Source organism: Pipistrellus hanaki, assembly GCF_964339955.1.
Source record: "Pipistrellus hanaki genome assembly, chromosome: 2".
Lineage (NCBI taxonomy): Eukaryota > Metazoa > Chordata > Mammalia > Chiroptera > Vespertilionidae > Pipistrellus > Pipistrellus hanaki.
The window spans coordinates 185,779,608-185,803,685 of NC_140504.1; the positions used below are offsets into that span (position 1 = coordinate 185,779,608).

A 24,078-nucleotide genomic window follows, 5' to 3' on the forward strand; every position below is an offset into this window, starting at 1 on the left:
CTTCAGGGACAGAAACATGTACCTCGACGAACTGGCCTCTGAAGCCCCCAAACCATCTCTTGACTATGAAATGACAGGGGCATCTCACAGGCCAAAGGGACCCGCAGAGAAATGCAAAGTCACTGAGAATAGAAATGACAGGCTCCCAGGACAGGTATTCCAGGCAAGATGCTAAGGTTTCTGCCTCAGAGCTCACCACTGGTGAACGATAGTAGCAAAACGACCCATCAACTTGAACTTCAGAACCACAAAAAAAACAGCTATCTAGCTCCAAGACTGTGGTACAGCCCAATGACCTAGACTTAGGATCAGCCAATATGGACCAAGGATCCCCCAGAAGGTGCTGGTAAAATCCAGAAATACAAGGACTTCTTTGCCCAAGAGAAGCTCAGTCAAGACAGTCAATTGGGCAGACGTGAACACCGGGTGAGCATGGACCAGAGAGACAGAAGGCATTCGTCAGACTGAGGGTTTTCGTCTTTCCCACCCTCTGCGGATTCACACTGCTATCAGGAAAATGTCTGGGGTTTCCACCATTCAAAAAGTGCCTGAGTATTAGCACACTGTGTACGCCATCATACCATGCATTTGTCACAAAGACTAAAACTGAGGCTCAGAGTTTCTGGTGGAAAACACAAAGCATCTTTAGAAGACCTGGTGCCAAGAGTTCTTCAGAGACTCGAGTGTGTGTATAAGACTCAAGTGCCAGGCGGTCCAGGACGGTGCACTAAGTCAGGTGAAAACTCAAATCGCCGAGTCCTGGGGTCTTTCCCGGTACGTGCTTGGCATAAAAGTTAGAACAACGCTTGTGAAATTCCTAAGGAAGCACAGCAGCAGGCTGATTCAGCTTCCACTGTTGACAGGAAGTAGGAGACAGGTAGTCAGGGAAGAGTGACAGTTTGGGGATTAGTGCGATGACAATTAGCCAAGTTCTGCTCCGCTTCTCTTTACAAAGAAAACTTCCCTCCTCTTTGCTTTTGGAATGCCATGTTAGAAGAGAGACATTTCCATGGCAACCACATACACATTTAGTGATGTGTCACTAAATTTGTGTGTGCACAAAGGCACGTTAGGAGACTTTTTGAATGTGGCAAGAGAAATAGATTTTAATAATTGAACGTTGCCCTCAAGTAGCGTTTACCATTTGCTGAAAGCTGGGGCTGCAGCAGGAGATGCTAACTCTGCCTCATCAGGCTCGACCCCAAAACATCAGCCAACTTGAGATAAGATCTGTCTCTTTGGGAGGCTGCTGCCCAGAAAGGGACACAGACAGATGGGGAAAGGTTGGGGGAGGGTGTAAAGGGGAGAGAGTGTCAGGTGGCCTTGGCAGAGCCAGAGAAAGCAGACCCATCTCACGTCTGACCAGAGCCTAGGAAGAGCAAAAGCCACCTGTGTAAGAATCAGACATGATCCTGATCCTTCCCCAGGTTCTTAGCACTTCATGACCCCAAGACTCATCTGTTCCAACAAAGAGAATGTAGGAAAAGATTAGCACCAACATCACACAGCTTCCCCAGGAAGTGGAACACAATAAAAAGAGTGCTGAATTAGAGTCAGAAGTCCCAGGTGTGTATGCTAGTTGTCGCTTCCTCATCATGGAACTGTGAAAGCCACTCTTTTTCTAAGCCGCAATCTGTAAACTGGGAATATGCTTCCTGATTACCAGATGCTCCAAGGAGGCAGTGAATGTAGACACATCACTATTAAACTGTAATGCTGTTAAACTGTCACACTGCATGCAAGGTGGCACTGACTTGGCTCACCTGCCCCAGAGGAGGCCTCTGCCAGATGCAGGCTGGTTCTGGTGGAGGGAACCACCTCACCCCTGCTGTGGGTTTATGACAGCCTGTCTCCATCTCCCTGTGAGCGATATGATACAGGGTGAGAGGACAGCCCTGCAGCATGTGCCACAGCCCAGAGCCTCTGATGTCAGCCTTTCTGGTTTTCCCCAGTCCCGCACCTACCCTAGGTCTCAAGCCATCAGTACAACGGAGAGAAGGACGGAGGAGTCACATTATGCATGCATTTAACTCACACACAACCAATCCTACCTATCTTCCACTCCATCTCTTTATTCTCCCTATTATCCTTTTCCCACTCAAACCTTCCTCTGCTCCAGGAAGAGAAACTACCCCTGAAAAGCAAACACAAAAAGCTACAATTTTGAGCCTCCAAAGGCCTGGATCCTGGCAATGAGAGATCTTCAAAGATAGTTTTGACCATACATGCTTAGATTACAATCACAGGCCAATGCAGAACCTAACCTCAGATTCCGGGCAGTTGTCTTGGCCTCAGGAGAGGGACGTTGTTTGCAGTAAGACACACCACCTCCATACTGAGCCCAAGGAAGTACCCCACCCTCCATCGCAGCCCTCCTTCTCCCCAGCCTCCTCTGTGGCCAGGGCTTGGACCTGCCCCCTCTTTCTACTGGTAACCAGTCTTCCCTGTAGGCCACTCTGCCACCATCTCAGAGTGGCCTACAGGGAAGACTGGTTAACACCTCACACAATAGGCACCACCTGGATCAGCCCTCCAAAGCCCACCATATGTCCCTTAAACTAGTCAAGTCACCTGCCCCTACACGTCACATACTCCCACCAAACTGGAGAGGTTCAGCCACCCCTGAGGGCTGGATCCTGAGCTCAATCAGGACATGATCCCTCCTTGCTCATTCCTCACTGGCCCCAGCTACCCTACACTAAGGCTCACCCCAGATAACTATTTTGGCTCATGCCCAGTGGGGCTGACACACTTGGTTCCAAAGGTTACCACTGCCCTTGAGGCTGCTGATGAGAATGGAAGATGGAGCAGCCATTGTGGAAGTTGGGTAGTTCCTCAATAAGTTAAACACAGAATTACCATGTGACCCAACAAGTCCACTCCTAGGTATGTACTCAAAGGAACTGAAAACATATATCCACCCAAAAAGTATATATGAATGTTCATAGCAGCATTACTCAAAATAGCCAAAAGGTAGAAATATCCCAAATGTCCATCAACAGGTGAATGGAGAAACAGTGGAACATTATTGAGGCATAAAAAGAAATGAAACTGACACATGCTACATAATGAAATGAACCCTGAAGGCGTTATAAGGCTACATATTATATGGTTTCATTTATAAATGTAAAATATTCAGAATTAGAAAAATCCATAGAAACAGAAAGCACAATAGTGGTTGCCAAGAGCTGGGAGGTCAGGATGGAGTGGTGCTCAATGGTTATAGGGTTTCTATTGGGAGAAGGTTTGGGAACCAAACAGTGGTAATGGTCACATGTTATGAATAGACTATGAATATCCTTATTGCTATTGAACTATATACTTTTAAGTGGTTAGAATGGCATATTGTTTTTAAAAGGTTATCATGTCACACAGCAGACTCTGCAGCCTTAACTCCAGGGAGATTGTGGAGTCTCGGAAGCTCCAGAACTGGAGAAGAGTACTGAGGACAGAAAGTTCAGGCCCAGAGGGGGAAGCAAGTGTAGACAGCATCAGGGAGTCAAACACTTTTCAACAAAGCTGGGGACTGCAGCAAGATCTTCTGCCAACAAAGACTGGGTGAGATGGGCATGGATAAAGGAACAGGAACTCATTTTAACTCTCAGCACCCCTTCAAGGAGGCTGGCAAACCCAACACAGGCTGCTGCTGGAATCACAGTGACCACAGGGTAGAAAAGCACCACATGTTTCTCAGTTCTTTGACAATACACCAGAACTGACCAGCACTCAGCCTTTCACCAGTTATTCAGGGGACGAGCAGACTTAAAATTCACACTTCAAGATGCTCAAACCGCTACAGGAAAAGTTGGAATGGTTTGGGCAAGCCAGAAAAAGCTAAGACTACCTGATTGATACAGATGGGACTGCTTTGGCACCAGAGCTTTCTGGATTTCTTCTAGACACTCAGCCCAGCTGAGGAGTCTCTTTCTTTCTTTTCTTTCTTTTCTTTCTTTCTTTCTTTCTTTCTTTCTTTCTTTCTTTCTTTCTTTCTTTCTTTCTTTCTTTCTTTCTTTCTTTCTTTTTTAATATATTTTATTGAGCCAAGACCGGTTTGGCTCAATGGATAGAGCGTCGGCTTGGGGACTGAAGGGTCCCGGGTTCGATTCCGGTCAGGGGCATGTACCTTGGTTGCGGGCATATCCCCAGTAGGGGGTGTGCAAGAGGCAGCTGATCGATGACTCTCTCTCATCGATGTTTCTGACTATCTCTCTCCCTACCTCTCTGTACAAAATTTTTATTTATTTATTTATTTATTTATTTAACATATTTTATTGATTTTTTACAGAGAGGAAGAGAGAGGAATAGAAAGCTAGAAACATCGATGAGAGAGAGTCATCGATCAGCTGCCTCTTGCATACCCCCTACTGGGGATATGCCCGCAACCAAGGTGCATGCCCCTGACCGGAATCAAACCCGGGACCTCTCAGTCCCCAAGCCGACGCTCTATCCATTGAGCCAAACCGGTCTTGGCGAGGAGTCTGTTTTTGATCCCAGGAGCCTCCCAAAGACTTTGACCATACATGCTTAGATTACAATCACATGCCAATTCAGAACCTAACCCCAGGATGGGGCCAGGAAGCCGGTGGATTTCTTCAAGAAAGAAATCCGGGAGGATGGCCAGGGTGAGAATGCTACTTATACACTCTTTAGATGGCAGGGGACTCTGCCAAATGACCCTTCCTTTGATGGTCAGGGGCTTGGTTTAAAAAAATCTGCCCACTTGAGTGGAGGGTTCCAGCCACAACCCGAGAAGGACGTGGTGGTATCTATGTGGCCACTGCCTGCTCTGTGGTCATTAGGAAAAGACAACGTGCATCCTCACCATTCCACAATGTCTTTCTTTCCTCAACAGCAATGAAGATTAGACTATGCCTTCTCCCACCACAGGTGGCCCCCTCTTTCACTGATGGAGGAGCTGGCTTGTGAATCTTCAGTGAGTGGCCCGGGAATGAAGAAGCTGGGGGGGCGGCTCTGCGTGTCTGCTAGGCAAGGAGAAAGTGAGCTACAGGCTGAGCTCACTCAGCATCAGCCAGGAGAAGTCATACACCAGGCTGGCTCCTGGGCTCTTGGTCAGAAGTGAGAACAGACAGCTCAGAGCATTCTGCTCTTCTTAGCAGAGGTCTGATGGTGAGCCCTGAGAGACCCTCTGTCCCTGATGCCAGCAGGGAGGGGAAGCACTGGGTGCAAGCTTGCATGAGGCTGATAACTGCTCACTGGGCTCCATGGGCAACCAGGTGTGACCAACCAGCTGGTGAAAGGAAAAGGAGAGTGGGCACGGCTCTCTTGGTCCCCCTGCCACCTAACTCTCCCTTGTCCTGAAGGCTGTGATCCCTGTGCCTTTCAGTCCAGGTTTTCCTTAGATAGCTTTGTGCTTAAGCATCAACCCCTGGCACACCATATGACAATTTTTAAGTCTGCATCTCCTGGGCCAGCACCCCATCAGCCCCACACCCACATTTCCAACCACCTAGATTTTGTAAGCGCACCATTCAACTCTTGTCCCCTTCCCTTGATTTCTCCCGGTTCCCAATTCCAGATGTCTCCATCTACCCCAGGTGGAAACCTTAGCCAGTTCAAACTTCCCCTCCCACACCCACGCTGTGACACCTCCCCAGACCCAGCACATGGAGCTCCTTGCTTTTTTTTTGCAAGCCCACTGCCCCCCTTCTCTCCACATTTGCCTGAAATGCCATCCTTTCCCCAAAGCTCACACCAAGTTGACATAACTCCCCAACTCTTTGTTCACTCCTTTGTTTGGGCGTCTTCACGGTGTCACAGTGTGTACATGTTGTTGCACTCGTTGAGGACAGAAGCCTCACCTCTGCATCCTCAGCCTCCAGGGCACTGCCTGGCACGCAGTCAGAGCAAGGTAAGTCCCTGGAAAAGTTGAACTGGGACGAGACAGATAAACAGCAGGTTGTTAATATTCCTCTCACTACACATCGTTCAACTACATTATTTCATAAAGTCTGGTTTGAACCTGTTTGACAACTAGATTTCCAACACGCATCAGCTCTGCAAATTCTGACAGTCACATGAAGGCAGTTTCTAGAACAAAAACGATAGAGAACAAAACCCCAGCAGCTAAAAGGAGGTAGATGAGGATTATATCAAGACAAAAAGGAGGGGAGAGAAGGTTGGGCTCAGAAAAGCCCAAACCCTCTCCAACCTAAGGACTGGCATCCACCTGGGAGAACTGGCAGAAATGGACCCTTGCAGAAATGCCTCAGCATCTAATTAAACATTTTAGACTCCACTGCACACAGGAAGGAAAGCCACGTCCCCCATGGAACCCTGACAAATGAGTCGTTTCCAACCAATCTATCACCATAGCATCTGGGTACCTCAGGAAGATGAAAATAAGACCAACACATAAATGAAAACCAATATACAAACAATCATCTCCCCACACAGGCCTGCAGGAAGCCGCAGCCACAGCCATCTGCCAGGCTCCATCCTCGTCACTGCTTCCTGCAGCCAGCGCCTCCGAGTGAGCTCACTCAAACATAAGATTGAACGACAGAAGGAAATTTCTTCTCCGAAGTCTGACTCTCCATTAGTTCTAAATGCCCGCCCCCTGTAAGCTGGATTGAAATAAGTTTAGGAAAAAAAGGACTCGTGCTATAGCCCACATCAGCCAAAGAATTTGCTAGAAGTAGTGGGGACAGACTGAAGAAAGATTGCAACTTGGTACTGGTTGAGAATTCAAAGGTTTCTCATATGGAAACAGCTCTCCAGGGGACCATCACTGAACTGCGGGGAGGACACTCACATTGACATACAGCGTACTCTCCTCACCTTCCGCAGCTCCCCTCGGAAGTGGCCAGGATAGATTTGATCTGATCAACCCAGGACAGCAATCCTCAGGCTAAGTCACATGTGGCTCCTGGCAAGGTGGAGAAGATATGATTGCAGCTGCTGTGAATGTGAGCACTGGGGACTGGGTTTGGCTCTTCTACTCCTTCAATATCTCCTTTTTCCTGAGCAGCCATTACTCGATTTTTAAGGCCCAAGCAGCAATGTGAAAAGGCTGCTCTGTTAGCTGGAATGCGGCAGAGGCAGCAGCCACAGGAGGGAGGGTGATGGCCTTTTGGGAAATCTACTTCTGGGCAAGCACCTATTTTCATTTCAGATGTTTATGCCCACCTGCTTCCCCAAAAGAGATTTAGGAGGAACAAGCAAATATTTATGCAGCTAACCAATGTTTTTCTCCCTCTATACATCTGTGTGTGGTGGGAAGTGATTCAGACACACAACAATCTTACACTATAAAATGTCTTAAAGCTAGAGATGTCTTTGTTGTTTCTTCAGCTCATATAGCTTTCAATGCATAACTGGGGCTCAATTAGTTGTTGTTTTCAATATTTTTCTTACAGTTATAATAAATTCATGGCCTTTGTTGATCATGTTAATAGCATGTGTTCTTTAACTCTAGAAAATTCAATTTTAATGGAGTCTTTTCCCCAGCTCATTTTTTCCCTTCCCAATCCTGGTTGAAGTCTTAATAAATATAGAAAATGTCCAACCTCTTCCATAAATGGGTAAAAGGGAAATCTAGCCAGAAAGGAGATATAGCCCATTGTGAAGACAGAACTGACATAGAGGAGTCTAAAGCATGATGCATGATAGAACCACCTCGGAAGATTTTAAAAATTCTATTGCTTAGGCTTCACGCCAGACCAATTAAATCAGACTCTCTGGGGGGAGGAACTGGGGCCTCAGTATTTATTAAGATCTCCTAGTGGGTTCTAGATTGCAATGAAGATAAAAATCCCTGTTCTAAAGATTAATGAGACCTGTTCTTTTGAATATCTACAAAGACTACGACAACTGGAACTTTATCCCATCCCAAAGTGAACTCTTCCTCTAATTATCACTCATTAGCTTTCAGATGATGTAAGAAAAGAATGTCAACCTAAGTGTCAGGAGAAGAGGTTTAAGTCAGTGCATCACAATTTAAATGGGCAGGGCCTGGAGCTGGCCACTTCCTTTTCAAGGTCTTCTTTATGTTCGCTATAAAATGAATTACAGGATGTGCCCAGTAGGCCAGAGGCTGTTGTGGGGATCAGCTAAATTCTTAACAGGAACCTAGGGCTCTACTAAGAATACCACACACTGGAGGAATTACTGATCTGATTTGTCTATGTGGGGGTGGGCATCAGATTCTCCTGGGGATTTAAAAGACAATGGGTGGGGGGGAAAAGACAATGGGTGATACAGAGGCCAGAGAGCCCGAAACCCTTTTTCTAACATGCAAGAAGACTTCAAATTCCACGGCTGACAAACTGGAATTCTGCTCCCATTGGTGCCAAGTTTAAGAGCACTTTACTCAGAGCACAGAAAATCTCATTATGCTTCAATCTAATCCATCCTAATCACAAGAAATGTTAACATTGCTTGTCTCCCTCAGTCCCATTTGGACTCTTGCCACTCAGGTACCATTCTTTGCTACTTAAAGATGGATAATTAGACATAGACCTCCTATTGTAGAATGATAATAGGGAGGCTATTGCACAAGACCATCTTTGAGAGACAGCATGAAGACAGTGTGAAGTCCCTTACATAGTATTATACACCTGGGAAGGCCTGTTTCTGAAACTGCTAGAAGTCTCTAGACCAAGCTTCTATTTTTTTTCTGTCAATACATGAACCTTTCTTATAGGGGGTTTCCTTATAATCTAAAGTAGCAAACTTGCTTGTATTTGATAGGCTGTTCTCTAAAAGATCCAGTTCTGAAAGCAAGACACTAAAGTCTTCTTTTCCCATGATTCTTATAATTAAAACCAAGAATACACCAACTCTGTCAGGTATGACATGGACAAGATATGAAGAGGGTCTTTGGGAAAAGTTGGAAAAGAGGAAGACTTGCTAATTTAGGTCAAGAACACAAGTACAGAAAAACAAAAAGACGCCAAAATGTCTTCCCAGGAAACCAGCATTTACTTGGTAAAATGTAGGTTTAAACTCTGAGAGGCTCATTCTACGAATGCAAATGGGGAGAAGGATCTTAAGTAGTGAGATACATAACTTTTTTTCAACTCCCACATATCCCAATGAGACAAATGCAATTAAAAGTAGCCTTTGCAAAAAGATATTACACTTATTTCATTCTGAGTTTTCCTGAACAAGGGGAAATAAGGGATCAAATCTCACAGATGCACCTTGGAAATCCTTTAGCCTTGTACATTTAGCTTCCCTCTGATCAGTAATTCAGCTATTTGGCCTACTCAAACAGTACTTTTTTTTTTTTAATGTGAGGATTTACAAACCAAATTTTAAAGTGCCGTCATTAGACTTAAGGCAAAGAGCCAGAGAAAATATTAGACACGTTAAAAAATCCTAAGAGGAAAGTCACACTAATGGAGGCTGCTGGAACATCACAATATCAACAAATATTTCTTCTAACATCTAAAAGCAGAAAAGCAAAAATATGCACACATAACTTAAGATGACATCAACCAGAAATTAGGAGCCCTTCTGAGAACTATTGTCTCTATTCAGGGCATGGTTTCAACACAATAGTATATTTCATGCATCTAATACCAATTACCAAAAATGAATAAGAATCTTTAAATATCTAAACTACACTAAAATATGTATATTAAAGTTCTGCACTTGATTCAGGAGTCCTTAGAGACCTACTCAAGTCTGCTTATTTGTACTTTACATAATGCTAACAAGCTAGATTGAATGGTTTCCTAGCTAACTGCAGATTAGAAAATAGCAAAATAGGAAGAGCAGAGAATAAAGCAGCAAGAGGCAGGTATCCTGGTAGCTAAAAGCTCTGACAGCTGATAGCCTAGCATAAAGGGTAAGAAAAACTACTTAAAATTTAGAATCTCAAAAAAGTAGTATTCACAATGTTTGTCATAAAAACTGAGTAGACACATGTATAAGGTGACCAGACGTCCCGCTTTTGACGGAACAGTCCTGATTTTTAACAATTTGTCAGACCATAGCAGATTACAACTCTATACAACCATAAGATACACACTCAAGGGGCAGACTCAGTGTGCACCAAAGCCGCAATGAAGCAAGTTCTGCTCCATAGGGGTGTCTCCTACCCAGCAGCTCTCCCACTGTAGTTACAGCTGGTCCTCATAGCAAATTGGCCTGGAGGTCAATTCCTCCCAGTGACACCAAAAGCAATCAAGTCTCAACTACAACAAAACTGTGCTCACAGACCATAAAGGAGTGCACCTAAAGATCCCAGCTCAGGTGACTGGGGAAGTTGAGTCAGTGGGCCCTACAGAACACTTACTACAAAAGGCCACTCTACCAACTCAAGGATATATAGCACCTCTACCCAATATATAGAAACAAACACAGGGAAGCAGCCAAAATGTGGAGACAAAGAAACATGTCACAAATGAAAGAAATGGAAGAAAGCAAACTACTAGATACAGAGTTCAAAACCACGGTTATAAGATTATTCAAGAATCTTCTAGAAACCTCAAAAAACAAAACAAAACAAAAAAGGAAAAGAACCAGTTATAAATTAAACATACACTGACTGAAATAAAGAATAATATACAGGGATTCAATAGTACAGGAGAGGATTCTGAGAATCAAAGCAATGATTTGAAATGTGAGGAAGCCAAAAAACACCCAACCAGAAAAGCAAAAGAAGTAAGAATCAAAAATATGAAGATAGTGTAAGGAGCCTCTGGGACAACTTCAAGCATATCAACATTCACATTGTGGACATGCCATAAAAAGATAGAGAGCAAGATATTGAAAACCTATTTGAAGAAATAATGACAGAAAACTTCCCCTACTGGTGAAAGAAAAAGATTTACTAGTACAAGAAGCACAGAGAATCCCAAACAAGAGGAACCCAAAGAGGGCCACACCAAGACAAATCATAATTAAAATGCCAAGGGCTAAAGACAAAGAAATAATCTTAAAAGCAGCAAGAGCAAATTAAGGGAATGCCTATACAATTGTCAGCTATTTCTCAACAAAAACTATGCAGGCCAGAAGGGTATGACAAGAAATAGTCAAAATGATGAATAGCAAGGACTACAACCAAGGTTATTTTACCCAGTAAAGCTATCATTTAGAATTGAAAGTCAGATAAAGAGCTTCACAGACAAGAAAAAGGTAAAGGAGTTCATCACCACCAAACCAGTATTATATGAAATGTTGAAGGGTATTCTGTAAGAAGAGGATGAAGAAGAAAAAGAAAAAGATAAAAAAATAAACAACAAATAGCGACAAATATATACCTATCAACAATTGAATCTAAAAATCAAAATAAACAACTAAGAAATCTAACGAACAGAATAAACTGGTGAATAAAATAGAATCAGAGGCATAGAAATGGAACAGATTGATGATTCTCAGAGGGAAGGGGTTGGGGGGCAAGAAGAGATTAAACAAAGATCTTATATGCATATATACATTACCTATGGACACAGACAATAGGGTGGCGAAGGCCTGCGTTGGGGCCAGAACTGGGGCAATGGGGTGGGGGGCGGGGGGAGAGAGAAAGAGGGACATCTGTAATAACCTCAACAATAGAAAAACAGAAACCTCAATCAATGATGAAGGACATAACTGTTATACTAAAAACTTTGGGTTTATTCTGTTAGTAACAGTGAGAAAATTGAATATATTAATAAAAATCATAAAATTTCTTCTTTATGGGGAAAAAAAGAGAAATATGGGCAAAATGTTTCCGAACTTGATGAAAAAAATATTACTCAAAGAAGCTCAACAAACCCCAAGAAGGATAAACAATGATATCCACACTTAAGCACAGCATAGTCAAATTATTGAAAATTAAAGATAAAGAGAAAATCTTAACAGCATTGAAAGAAAGGGGGGAAACATTACACACAAGGAAATATATCCTAATCTCATCAGAAACAATGCAAGTTACAAATCAATGGGTTTTTTATGTAAAAAAAAAAAAGAAAAATCAACTGAAAATTCTATATCAAGCAAAAAATATCAAATACTAGAAAATCAAATGCATGTTGGGATAACATTTTGTTAAAATCAATATGATCAACAATATTAACAGAATTAAAGAAGAAAATCATATGATGATCATCTCCGTAAATATAGGGGGAAAAACATTTGAAAAAATTCAATTCTATTCCTGATAAAAACTCTCAGCAAAGTCGGAATAGAAGGGGGCTTCCTCCATCTGATAAAAGGCATCTATCAAAACCTGTACCTAACATCATACTTAGTGGTGAAAGTCATTTTTCCCTTGCTATCAAGAACAAGGCAAAGATGTAAATTCTTACATCTATTTAATATATTAATAAAAATCATATGATCAACAATCATAAAAATCATATTGAACTGGAAGGCCTAGCCAGTGCAATGAAGCAAGAGATAAATGAAAGGCATAATCATTGGAAAGGAAAAGGTAAAACTGTCTTGACTCACAGACAAAATGAGTATATGCACAAAAGATCCTAAAAATGTTTAAAAATTAATAAATAAATTCAATGAGGTCACTTGATGAAAAGTCAATGTACAAAACAATCTATTATATTTCTATATACTAACAACAATTGAAAAATAAAAATTTAAAGAAAGCATTTACAACAGCATAAAAAATATTCAGGTCCTCTTCATTAAAAACTACAAAACACTGTTCAGAGAAATTTTAAAAAATCTAAATTAATAGAGATATCACATTCATAAACCCAATACTGTTAAGAAATCAATTATTCCCAAGTTGATTTATAAATTCAAGGAAAATCCAATCAAAGTCCTAACAGGAATTTTCATAAAAACTGATTAGCTTGTTCTCAATATATGCAGAAATGTAAAGCACCTATGTAATAGCCAAATCTATTTTGAAAAAGAAGTTCAAAGATGAAGGAATCAGATGACCTTAAGTTCTTAACACTTACTAAAGCTCCAGCATGAAAAATAGTATGAATTGGCATTAAGATAGATCAATAGAACAGAAGAGTCCTGAAACAGAATGACATATATATATATATATATATATATATATATATATATAGTCAATTAATCTAACGGGGCATCAAAGCAAATCAATGGGGAAAAGAAAACAGTGCTAAGCAACTGGACCATCTAAGTGGAAAATAATGAACTGCAACCCCTACCTCACACCATATAGAAAAATTAATTTGAAATAGATGAGAGACCTGTCAAAACTAATACTATCAAGCTTGTAGAATTAAAAAGAGACAATCTTGCCCAAACCAGTTTGGCTCAGTGGATAGAGTGTCAGCCTGCGGGACTGAAGGGTCCTGGGTTCGATTCCAGTCAAGGGCATGTACCTTAGTTTCAGACACATCCCTAGTAGAGGGCATGCAAGAGGCAGCTGATCAATGACTCTCTCTCATCAATGTTTCTAGCTCTCTGTCCCTCTCCCTTCCTCTCTGTGGAAAATCAATAAAATATTTTTTTAAAAAAAATAATAATAATAATTAAAAAATAAAATAAAAATAAATAAAAAGAGACAATCTTTATGACCTTAGGGTAGGCAAAGATTTTCTTTTATTATTTATTTATTTATTTATTTATTTATTTATAAATATTTTATTGATATCAGAGAGGAAGGGAAAGGGAGAGAAAGACAGAAATATCCATGATGAGAGAGAATCATGGATTGGCTATCTCCTGCATGCCCCCTACTGGGGATTGAGCCCACAACCTAAGCATGTGCCCTTGACTGGAATTGAACCCAGGACCCTTCAGTCTGCAGGCCAACACTCTATTCACTGAGCCAAACTGGCCAGAGCAAGATTTTCTTTTAAGTACACACAGAAACAATAACCATAAAAAATATTGATACATTGGACTTCATTAAAATTTGAAACTTCTGCCCTCTGAGTGACACCATTAAGAAAATGGAAAGATAAACCATAGAAGAGGAGCAAATACATATATACTTGACAAAGAAGTTATATCTAGAATATGTAAAGAATTTCTAGAATTCAATAAGATGATAAAGAGCTTTTTTTTTTTTTTAACAAAAAAAGGGCAATATGTTTTAATAGGCACATAAAAGGAAGATACAGAAATGGCAAATAAAACACATGAAAAGATGTTCACTATAGATAGTTAACAGGAAAACAAAAATTAAAATCACCATGAAATACCAGTACACATCACACAGAATAGCTAAACTTAAAAAGGTGGACAATACTTAGTGTTGCTGAAGACATCCTCACACATTGTTGGTCGAAATATAAAATAATCTACTTGGAGAAGTGTTCCAGTTCTTTTTTTTTTTTTTAATATATTTTATTGATTTTTTACAGAGGAAGAGAGAGGGTTAGAGAGTTAGAAACATCGATGAGAGAGAGTCATCGATCAGCTGCCTCTTGCACACCCCCTACTGAGGATGTGCCCACAACCAAGGTACATGCCCTTGACAAGAATCGAACCTGGGACCTTTCAGTCCGCAGGCTGACGCTCTATCCACTGAGCCAAACCGGTTTCAGCAGTCCCAGTTTCTTTTAAAGTTAAACATACATATCTACACAAAAGAAAGGAAAACATGCCTACACAGACTTGTACATACAATGTTCATAGCAGCTTATTCATAACAGCCAAACACTGGAAACAACCAAGAAGTCCAACAACAGGTCAGTAGATGAACAAACTGTGGTATATGTACACAACAGGATACATCTCCACAATAAAAAGGAGTGAAGTACTGATCCCACATGCATGAAAAAGCCTTGTACAAAAAGGCATATATTGTGCTATTCCATTTAAGTGGAGTTCTAGAACAGGTGGAACTAATCTCTGGTGACAAATCAAAACAGTGGTGGGAGGTGGATGACAGGGGACTGACTGGGAAGGAGCATAGGGACAGGCACTGAGAGGCCAAGAGTCTTATTATGCACCTCCTCATGCCCTATAGAACATTGCTGTACTGCACAGTGGATTTTATGACAGAGATGAAAGGAGAGGAGCAAAATCTATTCTTCAGTCCTCGAAAATGGTTGCTATGGAGTGAAAACTGTTTGCCTGTAAGTTTCACCTGTGGAGCAGCTGACACCCAGAACATTCCCAATAAGAGCGTAAATACTGCTTATCTATTAAGGAGGACACGAATCAGTATGTCAAAGTTTCTTTGGTAAAAGTGACCACTAACAGTGCTGCGCTAACACAGAAGGACAATTGCCTGGCCTTTAATTAGTGGAAATTCAGAGTTAAGAGACATACTCAGACCCCTTGTAGTCTGCTGTTCTGCTGCTGAGTTTGCGGAGCTCCAAACCCAAATCTTCAAATACAGCTTCCTCAGAGGAAGAAACACCTTCAAGTGGGCCATCACTCCGCGGCCATGTGATCTTCTAAAGCTTCTGTTCTTCAGGAATGGAGACACCAAAAAGCAAGTGTGGCTTACAGTGGTATCTGCATTTAAAAGGATCAAGTATGGCCCTAGTTGGTTTGACTCAGTGGATAGAGTGTTGGCCTGCGGACCAAAGAGTCTCAGGTTTGATTCCAGGGTATGTACCTCAGTTGCAGGCTCCCTCCCCACAGTCAAGGCTCTTGAAAGAGGCAACCAATGGATGTGTTTCTCTCACTTCGATATTTGTTTCTATCTTACTCTTTCTCTACAAATCAATGGAAAAAATATCCTCAGGTGGGGATTAAAAATTAAAAAAAAAAAAAAGAGAGAGAGAGAGAGAGAGAGAGAGAGAGAGAGAGAGAGAGAGAGAACCAAGTATGCTGCCTCACCTATTAACTAGTCCCCAGAGCTGAGTGAGGGTGAATTTTGAGTCCTCAAATTTCTTTGAGGAGTCTCCAGTTTGTTTCCTACCATCACCTGCCATGAAAATACAGAGCTAAGAAAGCTGAAATTTCCCCAAATTATGCAAAAACTTGTGCATAAGGCCTTGGCCCCAGGGTAATGGGAAATTAAGAGCCAGGGCTTATTGTTAGATGAGCCTGTTTTTTTGTTTGATTTTTTTTTTTTTTTTGACTGCAGGTGTACAGAACTGGAATGATAATAATCCTTGGTTTATGACATTCTCCCAGCCCTGTGCATGGCCCTTCTTTTAAAGAAATGTAATAAATGCCCATGAATTCACCTGAGGCAACGACTCTCCTGAATCCTGTCCATCATTTCCTTGCTAAGGCTTTCCTGACCTGACCCATGAAAGCAAGGTAGGGAGAGAATTTCCTAGAGTTCCCACCTCTTCTCTTAACACAGACTCAGCTTAGGATGCAGAGGCAGGCACCGTCCCCTAGCCAGAGGCAGCACCTCAAGGCTGGGTGCCCACCTAGATTACCAAACAGCTTCCCTACACAGGGCCTTCCAATCTGCACGCCTGATTTATTCTTTTCAATAAGAGAAAAGATGTAAGTCCCTTTGAGCAAAGTATGCCTGATATCTATCACAATATTTATTTTCGGTGGAGTAATGGATCAGTCTTCAGGGAAAGCTAGAGAAAAGGCATTTCTTGAGCTTGGATGTAAATCAGTCACTCTGAAAACTGCATGGGAACTTATATTCTTACCCCCCTGCTAACTACAATGTGAAATAAGCAGCTGGCTTTTAAAAGTCATTGTATTAGTCGTGTCTACACCAAACACTAAAGAAAGTTAGGGATCTGAGGCCCCAGCAGCAATTGCTCCTGGAATGTCTGCTCCTAATTCCCCCAAGTGATGGCGCAACTCAAAATGAAAGTGAGATCCACCCAGCCTGCAGGTGGTAAGTTGCACACCTGGCTGGGACAAGTTCTAAGCTTTCCTGGCAGTACTCCGCTCTAAGGAGGAAGGATGAGGTATGTGAATGAGCTTAGGATGCAAGGATCTGCCTAGGGACCTTCCCAGTTACTAGAGGCCACTCTTCCTATCATATTAAATGTATCATAGAGCAGGACAAGAGTAAGACTGAAGGACAGGGTAGGGATCCATCAAACATTAGATGGATTTGCAATTTAAACAGAGCTCTTCAAAGGAAAGCTATGTAAATCTGAGGCATTCCTAATATTAATTATCCTAACATCTCACAGGCTCAGATTCACATGCTACAAAGAACACAAAGCCTTTTAATTTTCCTACCTGTCCCTGACACTGGCGGTGATAAATCAGACATACAGAGAAACCACACATGACTAACGAACCAGCCCATTAATGGGGAGCAAAGATCATTTGCCAAGATGACTTACTCAGACATGGCCACACATCATAACCAGCAATATCCTGGAGGCTTAACGCAGCAGGCACCGACGGCAAGAGCCCGGGCACTCCCTGCCAAGTTGCAGGCATTCCAGGGCGACTCGGGCACCCCGCAGATGCCTGCTATCCAGGCATGAAAGATTTCACTCATGGCTGCCCCCTCCCCACTGCCTTAGAGTTAAACTTGGACTTGGAAAATTACTGCACTTCTGTAATATCTCTTGAGTCTTTTAGAAGCCCCCAAATCTGGCTGTGGCCCCCTACTCTGAGACTCAGAATTAAGAACCCTAGGAAGAAGGGCCAGCCTCTGCCATAGTAACCTTAACTGTTAGTTTATAGATTTTTTTTCTGTAGCCACTCATTCAAGTGTCTGAGCCAACTAGGTACCATACCCTACTCTAGGTGCTTGGGCAGATCCATAAACAAAACAGTAAACAGGTGGGAGTGATGGAGAGATAAGAATCCTCTAAATGCCAGTCTGTTCATTTTACCATGAAAATTGAGGCACAGTGATTAATAGGGATTTTCCTCTTGGGTTGGGGTTGGTAGTGTGACACAGGTTGGATTCTTAGTGGGGCTGCCACATAGAGTGGGGGGTGAGGGTAGAGGGGATGGGAATGAGGCTGAAATTTAACCCATATTCTTCATAGGGCTAAGGGCAGCCCCACTCTGACACTCACTGTCCCAGACTGCTCAATTCCCTTCAACAAAAGCCCCCTTCACTGGAAGGGACAACTGAGGCTCCCCAGCTCAGCAACCAATAGTCATTAATGGCGGCCTTCATTGGGATGTAACCCTGACAAGTTATATACCCCCAATTCTTGTCATGAGTGAGAAAAGTCTGTCGAACTTAAATTCATCAGAATCCCACCTATAGCTGAGGTCTCTTTACTAATTTTAACAATAATTTCCTAGATCATCATCAGATCTGAAAGGAAAGACTGCTAGCAAGCCGTTTTACATTTTTGCCAGCCCTTTACTCTTCATGATCCCAAGCTGAGGATCTGTCACTGTTCAATCTCACCTCTACACTTAAATTTATGAGCCATAGGAATAATTAACTTAATCAACTCTATAAATGTCTGCTCTCGACTAGGTGTTAGGGATATAACATAAACACCAGCACCATCAGCAGCAACACACTTCTGTCCCTGACTTCATGGGACTAAGACGTGCTGAACATTGAGCTGGGGAGAGCCCATCTGCTAAGAGAGAAGACTGGTAGTCTATCTTGGAGGCCGGGTCTGGGAGCAAGAGTGTATCAGGGGTTCTCAAACTTTTTAAAGTGGGGGCCAGATCACGGTCCCTCAGAGAGCTGGAGGGCCGGACTATATGAACTACTAATTCCTACTGTAACACCTCGGCTGCGCTCACTGCCCAAAAAACCTGGCGGGCCGGATCAGACTCCTCTGCGGGCCGCATGTGGCCCGCGGGCCGTAGTTTGAAGACCCCTGGATGTGGTCAGCCTCTCCCTCACCCCACTTTACAGAAGGAAAAATAAGGACCAGGAAGGAGATGAAGTGACTTGCCCAGAGTCAGACAGCTGACAGCCGAGCTAAACTGTCAAACCCACAGGGTCTCCCCTTGACCCCACATTGCCTCCTCTAAGGTTCCAAAATCGAAAAGTGAGGAGAAATAGTTGGGTTGCGGGACAGATTGCTTCCTGATGCATGTACCAGAGCATGCAGCTCTAACCCAACTTATCAGCACAGACCTGTGCCCATGTCCATTTTTCAAAGCAGAATGTTTATAGTTCGTTGCTCTAGAGCACAGTGTCCAGTCTTCATTTACTCTCATTTATCAACCTCTCTGACTCTCTCTTGATGTTTACTTCCACTTAAAAAAAAAAAACATCAAAAAACTAATCTTATAAGAACAGAGCCCTTTTTATCTGATGCTAGCTCCCCCTCTGCTCCTGGGGTCTAATCAATCCATGTCTGGAAATAAACAAGCCGGAGAGAAAAGCTGCAATACCTTTTATGAAAACAGGCACCTTTCTGAAACGATCCACCCCTGGGCATGGCACAGGTAGAAACTTAAGTGAGGAGGAAATAAAGACATTCTCCGGCAATAGTCGTATGCATTCCGTCAGGCAGGACACCAGGGAACAAGATCACTCTGGCTTAAGAGTTAAACCAAAAACTCAGCCACACATTATTCAGGTTGTTTGAAAGAGTGGGGGCTGGGGGAGGAGGGGAGTCCAAACTCAGGAAGTCTGAAGAGGCAATAGGCTTCAAAACATAATCATGTATACAGTCCAGGCCGCTCCATTCTGAGGAGCTTAAGGTCTTCAAGATAGTAAGAGAGGGCTCATTGGACATCAACTTCAGGCAATGCAAGTAGGCCTGCAACTACTGCTGGGCACACAGAGATGCCACAATGGAAAGATCCAGGCAGGTGGCACCCAACACGGACCTCCACCCGCTGTGTTATTTTACACCCACCTGCAAAGCACAGTCCCCACCCCCACCTCCCCCCACCCCCGCGGCTGCAAGTCCCGCCCACAGCCTCTGCGGGCAAGGGAGGCTGTCTTTGTACAGAGGGGCAAGCCAAGTCCCCACTAGCCAGGCCACCAGGACCCCAACCCCAGGCTTTCAGAAACAGATCACACATCCGGATACAAATGCAGAGAACACCTGGGGATCCTTCTGAAAATCTCTGGCAGCTCTGGACATTCTGGATGAAAAACTGCATCCTTGCCGTGTACATCATTTCCCTGGGGGCTAGTGCCCTCTTGAGGAGGTCTAAAAGGGCAGAAACTCAAAGGCAGCTTTGAGAAAGGGGGCTATGTGTGGTCCAGGTGAGTATTCGACAAGTTTCTTAACCCCTCCTTAACTACTGCAAGTCCCAGCCTTTCACACACCTTTGAGATTTCCACAAATTGAAAGGTGAGAATGCACACACACACACACACACACACACACACACAACAAGGACTCATTTTTGTGGCTTTCTATCTTGATGTCACAAAATGTCCTGCAAATACTTATTAAGACAGTCTCCAAACAGGACTTAGAGCAGAAGAGCTGAGTAGCAGCAGACCCAAGGAGTGGGGGAAAGGTGGGCGCTGGGAAGGATAATCTGGACAAGGAGAGGGGGACAAGTAGGCTCTCCACTGGCTGAGTAGTTCTCAGCAGGCAGGTCCTGACCTGGCTGCCCTCCCCCTGGAAATCACAGCAGACCTGCTCACTCCTTTGCCCCAAACCAAGAAGTCCAGAGAGAAGCAGCCCTTTCCTCCTGGGTTCCTGGGGGAAGAGGGGGAAAGGAGAGGAAAAGAGGCCCAGGAAAGAGCATCCTCTCCTTTCTAGGCCCACTGCTTGCCCAAGGCCCCCTGGTGGCCCGGGGTGTCACCGCAGCCCCCTGTGCATGGCTGGGCAAAAACCTCCCACTGCAGCTCCAGCAGTGGTAGAGCAGACTGTTTAGGTACCAGTGGCAGCCTGGCAACGATCTTCAAGCCCCGGTGAGGCTGCGTTTGCTTTTGGCTTCTTAAACTAAGACTAAGATTCCGATCAAAGTTGATCCTTCCAAACCACTCCCCAGTACAATCCCTACAGGGAACAAGTCCAAGAACCGCTTCGTTAAGCCAATAATCCTGGAGCGTCTGTAACGTTACTACCATCTTACTGATCACTTCTTCCCGCATCACATACGATTAAGTGCAACTGTTCCAAGGCTCGACAGCAATAGTTAGCAAGAATGCACTCACACTCTGGTTTGCAGGTCACTGGCCAGATTACAAAAGATTTACAGGGCACCAAATGCCCCCCAAACCCTGGGCTTCCAGGTATAGGCAGCTTTTGGGGGAAGTCAGGGTTTCCAGTGAGAAAGAACACGGCCCTGGACTCCTGCAAGCAGATAGGATGTCCATTCCAGAACCTTACTGGAAACAGCACAAAACCCTACTAGCAGCCCCACAGGACGGAGTGGAGCCCACTTAGACTGGGGCTTGGGCTGGAAGGACCAGAGACTGGGGGTGGAGGAAGCCCGGTGGTTCCGCTGCCACTTGCCAGGGGTAGGGACCATTAAGGGAACCCAACGGTGGGGACGTGAGCAGGTGGGAATGGAGGTGGGAAGTTTGAGAGGGAGGAGAGGAGGGTGCAGAGGGTGCCGGGCGAGTCTAGAGTGGACCAGGGACCAGTCCTGATAGCCGGCCCAGGGAAGTGGATCTTTTCTCTTTGGGGGGAGGAGAGTCCTTACCTCCTTGATCTTTTCCCGCCGGGTTTGCACCAGGCTTTGGGGCTCCTCGCTGCCGCGGGTCCTGGTCCCCAGGACCGGGTGGCGGAGGCGGCTCCGGAAGGCGTGGAAGTCAAAGCTGAACGGGGGGCTCCGCTCCTGGGGGGCCTCGGCGCGGCCGCCGCTGCCACCGCTGCTGCTGCTGCCGCCGCTGCGGGCCGCCGTGGCCTCCTCCCGCGGCCTGGGGGGCTGGGTCCGCCGCGCCCACCCTTTCCTCCGGCGGGGCCCGGCCAGGCTGCTGGGCTCCTCCTGCCCCGGGGCCGGCGCGGCGGGGGCCGGGTTGGGGGGCGGCTCCCGCGCCCCGGCCGGGGGATGCCCGGGGGCTTCGGGCACCGCCTCCAGGCCCGGCCGCTGGGTCCGGGGGGCCAGGAAGAAGCGCTTCAGGCGGGAGGAGTTGGGCAGCAGGAAGAGCGCCCCGAAGCACAGCGTGAAGAGGCCCGAGAGGAAGAGGAGGAAGAGGAACTTCTGCGGCAGCCGCAGCCCCCACGGCGAGGCCGGCACGAAGCCGGGCACTTTCCTCATGAGCATCGTGGCCGGGCCCGGGGCTGGCGACGGGCAGCTCCCGCCGGCCCCGCGGCTCCGAGGGCGGTCGTCGAGGGGCGCCGCCGGCGGGGCGGGGGCCCCGGGTGTCTCCGGCCGGGGACGGCCTCCGAAGGAAGTTCAGGGAGTTTGGGGCGAGTCTTCCCGCGCCGGGGCGGGGGCGCAGCGGCCTCGGCGGGGCCCGGGCGAGCCGGGCGGCACGGCCCAGGGCCCGGGCCCGCGAGGGCCGCCGCGCGCCGCAGCCTCCCCGCCCGCCGCGGCCGGAGCCCCGGGCCCGCGCCTTCCCGCGCCGCAGCCGGCGCCGTCACATGCCGTCCGCGGGGCCCGCTGTCCACGCAGAGGCGCCCGCAGGCCTCGCCGCCACGCCGGGCCCCTCCGCCCAAAGTTTCACCTCAGAAGCCGTTTCCGGAGAGCGCGGGCTCGGGGGCGAGGCCGGCGTGTCCGCGGCGCCCCGAGCGCCCCCCGGCCAGGGGGCCACAACTTTGCCCTCCGCGGACGGCGCCGAGCGCGGGAGCCACACTTCGGAGCCCGCCGGGCAGGGGCTGCCCGAGCCCGGGTCCGGGGTCCGGGGTCCGGGGTCCGGAGCCCGGCGCCGTCCGCAGCAGCTGCGCCCGGGAGCGGGGGTTCTGGCCCCCGACAACTCGGGCGGGCGCCGGGTTCGCGCGGGGATCACCTGTTCCCGGTCCCCGCCGGCCCCGCGGAGCGCGCAGCCCTGGCGGCGCCTCCCCCGCTGCAGCCGGCGTGCTCGCGGCGGCCGCTCCGGACCAGCCGCCGCGCCGCAGGCTGAGCCGCCGCTGCCGCCGAGCCTGCGCCCCACGCGAGCGCACCGCCGCCCGCCGCCTCCGCCGCCGCAGCCCGGCAGCCAGAGACAGCGCCCCGCCCCGCCCCCGGCCACGCCCCGGCCACGCCCCCTGCGCGCCCACGGGCCAGCTCGGCCGCGGCGCCGCAGCCAGGCCGCTGGCCGCCAGTCGGGAGGGAGCGCGGGGCCGCGGCGCGGGTGGGAGCGGGTCCGGACTCCAAGCCACGCCCCGCCCCTCCAGCGGCCGGCGCCGTGCACACTCCCCGCGTCCCATCGACACCAGCGGTCCAGGGCGCGGGGTTGGCGGGGGGGCGCTGGGGGTGGGGTGGGGGGGGGGAAGGAAGGCGAGCGGAGCGAGGTCATTGGCTGCCTCGGAGGGATCCCCAGTCGCCCATTGGTTAGTGCCCAGCGTCCGCTGGCCTGGAAGCGACCGAGACCTCCCCGCTTCGCCCCGCCACTTGGTGGCTGGTCCCTGGGGGGCAGGAGGTCTGGCTGGTCTGGAGGGCTCTGGCCAGCCATGGGTAACCTCTCTCACCCCTCAGGGTCAGTCCAGGTTGGCAGGGTGCTGGGGACTTGCCCAGGGACCCCAGAGCTTCCGCAGAAGCCGCGGTGGTGCTGCTGCTGTGGCCGACTGTGAGGAAGGGGTGGCCACGCCGGGAGCTGTGGCCGCTGTTCGGCCGGTTAAGGCCTGGACTCTTGCAGGCTGGACTCTTTGCAGACCACTGCTCCGCCTTCCTTTTCCCTCAGCCCCAAACCGGGCCAGGACCCCAGGGTGGGGCAGGGAGAGATGCTAACCGCAGCGGTAGAAGGGCAAGAAAGAGACCTGGTCGTGTGCACAGAGGACCACACACTCGTGGCGTGGGTACCTAGATGCCTGCATGTGTTTATGTGCATTTGTATGTTCCTATGCATGGATTACATACACGTGTGATAACAATTTAAGTGTGGACACCAAGTGATTATACCAAAGCATACATAGACACAGACATATTAGTGCAACTATTGTCATGTGCATTCATATACCCACAGATGCACAACAGCTAGGTCCACCCTCATGTGCTCACTGCCCAGACCCGTGTCTCCACCTCAAGGCCTCACTCCTTCCTCCTGGGACATAAGACTCTCTGTGTCTTTCCTTCCCGTTAAATCTCACCCAGGGCACAGCAGCATTGTGCTGTGTGGGTCTTTCATGCAAAACACTTTATTGAGACAAATCACAGCAGAGGGAGAGACAAATTAAGAGGTGTAATAGGCAAGAGGGAAAATATCTGCTTTCAGCTGCAATTTAAAATGAAATGCAGCGTTGACGAGACAGAAAATACTGCAGGGAGGCCTTTCCCGACAGAAGAATTGGCCCAGGCAGACTCTCACCT

The 24,078-nt window shown here is 46.8% G+C and overlaps 1 protein-coding gene across 1 annotated transcript in view; it reads right to left on the reverse strand.

Moving 5' to 3' along the window:
• MAN1C1 (mannosidase alpha class 1C member 1) overlaps positions 1 to 22,776 on the reverse strand; it is a 127,876-nt gene extending 105,100 nt beyond the window's left edge. The window contains exon 1 of the mRNA XM_084874949.1: positions 21,331 to 22,776. Within this exon, the coding sequence (XP_084731075.1) occupies positions 21,331 to 21,894 (564 nt within the window). The 5' untranslated portion in view covers positions 21,895 to 22,776. The remainder of the gene's footprint in view (positions 1 to 21,330) is intronic.
• Between the last annotated feature and the right edge of the window lie 1,302 nt (positions 22,777 to 24,078).